At 45.1% G+C, this 5,061-nt stretch overlaps 1 protein-coding gene across 1 annotated transcript; it reads left to right on the top strand.

The window, feature by feature from the left end:
• SUCNR1 (succinate receptor 1) lies at positions 1-4,699 on the top strand. Its single transcript, XM_014945841.1, has 2 exons — positions 1-156; positions 2,392-4,699. Exons 1-2 carry the CDS (start codon positions 46-48, stop codon positions 3,340-3,342), a joined length of 1,062 nt encoding a protein of 353 aa, XP_014801327.1. The 5' UTR covers positions 1-45; the 3' UTR covers positions 3,343-4,699.
• Positions 4,700-5,061: the final 362 nt, after the last annotated feature.

The following is a 5,061-nucleotide window of genomic DNA, read 5'->3' as shown; positions in this document are numbered from 1 at the left end:
CAAACAAATCGCGCCTTTGCCTTGACTCATTAATGATTGAATCGTATGCAAACTCGGTCGAGAGGTGACGTTGCGCGGCGCACCAGGGATCCCATCGTTCTCACCAAGGCATGGTCCAGGAGTGCCGGGGGAGAGGCAGCTCCAGCCCTGGGGATGGTAAGGTGTCCTTGTGCCCCAAGAGCTGGCTGCCAGCCCGCCTTTCTCGAGGAGACTCTGCTGTTCCTCTGCCGAGACCATTTCTGAGTGAATCCTTTCATTGTGTTACTTACCTTAAAATTGATTAGTCGGTCTTTTTCTAATGACTACCTTAATCAATGTGTCTGTCGATACAGTAATGTTTTAACTATTATTTGTATTTAAAGTGATGATGTTAGTGAGGTTTTAATTCTAGAAAAAGCTGCACTAAACTGCTGAGTTTCTTCTCAAGAGCCTGAACAGCTGAGGTTATCTGGGTGCTGCACGTGAGGGTATTCTGACCAGAGCGAGCCTGGATAATTTTGTTTGTTTGTTACAGTATAAGTGTAGATATTTGTTGGATGTAGTATGAAGTTTTGTATCTGCTGCACTTTATTCTGCCTCATGATGCAGTCTTGAGTAATGTGCTCTAGGAAATCCTGCTTTAGCAGGGGAGTTGGACTAGATGGTTTCTAGAGGTCCCTTCCAACTCTGACAATTCCGTGATTCCGTGATGATCAACTTCTAAAAGAAAATACAATGCTTTGAGAACAGAGACCTATTAAGAAATTCTAGACAGCAGAACAACTTTGGAAATGCTGAAAATAATTATAAGATTTGTGGAGACTGTCTTTAGCAGATTCTTGTGTCGGTCACATTGCTGCTCGAGCTTGGACTTAGCTTGATTTCAGTTTTAATCTATATCCCATTTTTCTAACATTTTGTTTTCCTCTGCTTTCTAATTGTTTTGCTAATATTTTAACCAGAGGCTCTCACTAAAAGCTTTCTTTAGCTTGTAGCTCTGCTGCAGGTGGGTATGGGTGTGTTTGCCTGTGGAAGGAGAGGAGTGAGCACTCGAGATCCTACTCTATTTCTTCCCCTGTAGCATGAAAGAAGTTTTTTTTAATTAACGTCTAGAAAGAAAGCGACATTTGTCCTCAGGCGAACTCACACTTGGTGCAGCTTCCTAGAAAGCTTTCCTCCTTAAAGAATACCAGTCGTGCTACTTACTTCCCAGCCGAAATCAGAAGCTCTTTGTTTGGAGCCAAAGAGAAAATTAAATAGCAGTGCAGGAGGGGTGGCAGCGGCGCTGGCAGCTCTCCCAGCGGAGAATGGCCACGCGTTGTCCCGGCGGCGAACGAGCTCTCCTCTTCCTGCTGCTCCGTGGGGCTGGGCTCGGGGCACATCAAGGCAAAAGCTGGTGAACAGAGTCCTAGAAAAGTATTATCTTTCCCACCATGCCTGGGGTGGGGGCTTAGCAGAAGTTATGAGCTGTGACTGAATAAATCACATGCCATGTTCTCACTTCATAGGAAGTTAATAATAAAAGTGCCTCAAAGTTTGTAAATTTGGCTTCAAGGGCATTTTATCCTGAACTCGACTGTGCTGTCCCCTTGACTACAGCCTCTTTTGTATCAACAAGGACTCATCAATTGTAGCTGAAGCTCCCTTTCTTGAATGGGCTTTTTGTAGAAAACTGAGAAGATACTTGTAAAACCCCAGGAGCAGAAATGCCCTGTGCCTGCTGGAATGGCTCGGAAGTGCTCCGGCACATCCGCCGTGACGCACAGATATGTGCTTTATCCTCACTCTCAGCACTTTCTGTGCAATTCTGGTACTGAGTTACCAGCAAAACTGTACCAAGTGCACAACGAATGCTTCAATTAATTTAATGATCACATTCTCTCCTGACCTTTTAATGAATTCCAAGCAATGCTGTCAGAACGTGGCCGTATTGCTGCTAATGAGTTCATGCTTTATCAGTCTTGACAGCAACCTTCTGCTTTAGTGATGAGTGAGGAGACCACGGGACCGGCGTTGGGTAACAGGGTGGCAGATGACTTCCAGCAAGGGCTGTGATAAAGCACTAAGATGCTGTTTGCGCTTTCCCAGCCTCTGGTTGTGCCATGGGTTTGGCCAAGCAGCAGCAGGTACGTTATGGCAGATGCTTTCAGGTGATGCTCTTGCTTTAGACCCCTTACACAGGTTTCTGATCACACGAGTTTTCATCTTGCTCAGCAACTCCAACTAATAGCTGAAAGTAGAAATCTTGTGTGTGTATAGGGGATATTCTTGGAGTTCAAGACTCTACTTACCACATAAGTTGTAAGGAAATTGCATGCTATATTCAACTATTACAGCAACTATATAAAAGTAGCCACGTCATGATCTTTTACTAATTTTTGCTGTTTATTTCTTTTCCTTTTGACTTTCCAGGATGCAAACGAGACAGATGGCTGTTTGCTGGTGACCAGAGTCCTAGAAAAGTATTACCTTTCCACCATGTACAGCCTTGTGTTCATTTTCGGCTTCATTGGAAATGCCATTGCTGTGTTCGTCTATATTTTCTGCCTGAAAAACTGGAAAAGTGGCAACATCTACCTGTTCAATTTATCACTATCAGATTTATTATTTCTATGTACTCTTCCAATACTTGTGAACAGCTACTCCAGAGATCAATGGGCAAAAGAGAGTGTCTTGTGCCATAGCAACAGATTCCTGTTGCATGCAAACCTGTACAGCAGCATCCTTTTCCTCACTGCTATCAGTATTGACCGATACATGCTCATAAAATATCCTTTCAGAGAACACCTCCTACAGAAGAAGAAGGCTGCCATTATCATCTCTGTGGCCATATGGATCGGGGTGATACTGGAACTGCTGCCCTTGGTGTATTTTCTGGAGCCTATAGCGCCTGCCAATAATTACACGTGTCTTGATTATGCAAGCTCTGGAGATGCTGTGCAAAACCTCATCTATAGCATGTTTTTGACTGTCTTTGGGTTCCTTATCCCTCTTGTGATCATGTGCTGCTTCTATGTGAAAATGGTTCTTTTTCTTAAAAACAGGAACGGGCAAATCAGTTCTCTCCTGGCACTCGAAAAACCCCTTACTTTAGTCATCCTCACAGTGGTTATCTTCTCATTGCTCTTTACTCCCTATCACATCATGCGCAATGTCCGACTTGCTTCACGAATTCCAGCCTTGAATTTATCTGTGTGCACGAAGGGCGTCATCAACAACATTTACATCATCACGAGACCCATTGCGTTTTTGAATAGCGCCATTAATCCTGTGTTTTATTTCTTGATGGGTGACCACTTCAGAGAGATGCTGATGGCAAAACTAAGGCAGCTCTTGAGCAGGTTGACAACCACTGACGAATGAATAAGGAGGCCTCGCAAAGTGGGCCATGAGGGAGGAAACTCCCTTAGGGAGAGCGTTCACCGCTGTACATGCCTTTTCTTGAGATAACTTTATTTATGCTATAGAATATGCGTGAGCTGAATGTGTTCCTCTAAATGTGCTTGTTATCTTATTGCACAGGAGACATCCTCCTGCTAATCTGACTGCAGCAAACCAGAAGTGATGTTCTCTCACAACAGTCCAGCAGGAAACTGTGCTCTCATAGCAGCACACGCTATGGCCAATTCATATTTTAAAGAAAGGATCATCACGGTAGTTCTTAGAGGAAATATACTGCTCCTCGACAGCTGCTCTGTGAGCCATAACTTGATGCTGGGCTGGACCTAAGCTTGGATAAGCTGTGCCAGGGGCACTAATTCACATTCTCAACAGAGTCCGGGGATCAAGGTTGAGTCGTCTTTATATAAGTGTTCGCAAACCCTGCATCTCCTGGGAGGTTCACCTTTCAGAATAAATAACTGGGACAATTTCCATTTCCAGCTGATTTGGTGAGGGCTGGCATCCTGGATGTGGCCAAAAAGGAGGGTATGCAAAGGGCTGGGTGGAACACTGTCGGCGTCACAGGAGCGGGGCAGGGGCAAGGTTCCTGTTTTGTTTGTGATGAGTGTGAGGAGAGCAGAATGCTGTAACGTCTGGCTCCTGGTCTTACAAGCATTTCATGTAAGACCATGAATGAGACAGCAAGGACATGTGGGTGTGCGGTCAGGTTCTTTCACTCTTTGACACTGAAGTAAAAAGAAAAAATATGTCATTTTAGTTCTTAACTGAGATTTGCTTTTGTACATCACTGGGGCAGCTATGCAAGCTCATACTGCCATTTTCGCAGCCACTTTTCAAACTATAGATTTCCTTAACTTGTCTATAAGAGAGAGCAGAATGTATAGCTTGAAGCAGAATTTGGACCTCACAGTTCAAACTTCATTAATAGTTCTGATAATGAAATGGGAGCTAACGAGGAGCCAGTGCCCTGCAGAGTCATTGCAGCAGCGGAGCTTACTCTCCAATGAACTGACCTGACTTGGAGTGTAAAGGGCAAAGAGATCCATGAAGTAACAAGCTGGTCTGAGCTTGGGCAGGGGAAGGACGTGGCAGAGTGGCGAGTACTGGGCAGCATCACAGCCAGGATGTGGGCAGCCCCCTCTGCCTGTGCTCGGCGGGTGATGGAGGAGCTCCGGGAAGAGCGAAAGGCCGGAGCTGCCTGTGGACTCGGTGGCCCCAAGGCATTGAGAAAGGACCTTTCTCATCAGAGACAACTTTAGTTCTGCTTTCTGATGTGATGGTCTTCTGCAATACACTTAACTGCCTTCCTGATAATAAACTGTGCATCCTGTTTAAAAAAAAACCAACATGCCTCCTTTGTGTTGAGTGTTTTGTTTTATATGCTATTCTCTTGAATGTCCATGAAGCCCCACTATCTGCCTTTTTCTTGTTAACCGTAAGACCCTAAAAGTTTGTGAACAAAAGTACCTGTTTGATTCAATATGAGGGACAAAATAACTGCTTCCCTCTGCAAGTATCTCACACAAATACCCATGCCAGCGTCCCACTGGAGCGAGCATGACATGTGCTGGGTGCTAAGGCCAGAACCCTCGGGGCACTTATGGAGATCCCCATGAGCTTGGGGTGATGCTGATGATGATCCCGGTGATGCTGCAGGAGGGATTTGGCTGTCACTTCACA

The sequence above is a fragment of the Calidris pugnax genome, unplaced genomic scaffold (genome assembly GCF_001431845.1).
Source record: "Calidris pugnax isolate Ruff unplaced genomic scaffold, ASM143184v1 scaffold111, whole genome shotgun sequence".
Taxonomy (NCBI): domain Eukaryota; kingdom Metazoa; phylum Chordata; class Aves; order Charadriiformes; family Scolopacidae; genus Calidris; species Calidris pugnax.
The sequence above is the reverse complement of the archived record's forward strand: the minus strand, read 5'-3'. Positions and strand labels throughout refer to the sequence as shown.

Excerpts from the sequence above, each read along its gene's own strand:
- SUCNR1 (XM_014945841.1), top strand. The coding sequence starts at position 46 with ATGCAAACTCGGTCGAGAGGTGACGTTGCGCGGCGCACCAGGGATCCC. Across the intron at positions 157-2,391 it reads CAGCTCCAGCCCTGGGGATG|GATGCAAACGAGACAGATGG; the intron begins GTAAGGTGTCCT and ends TTGACTTTCCAG.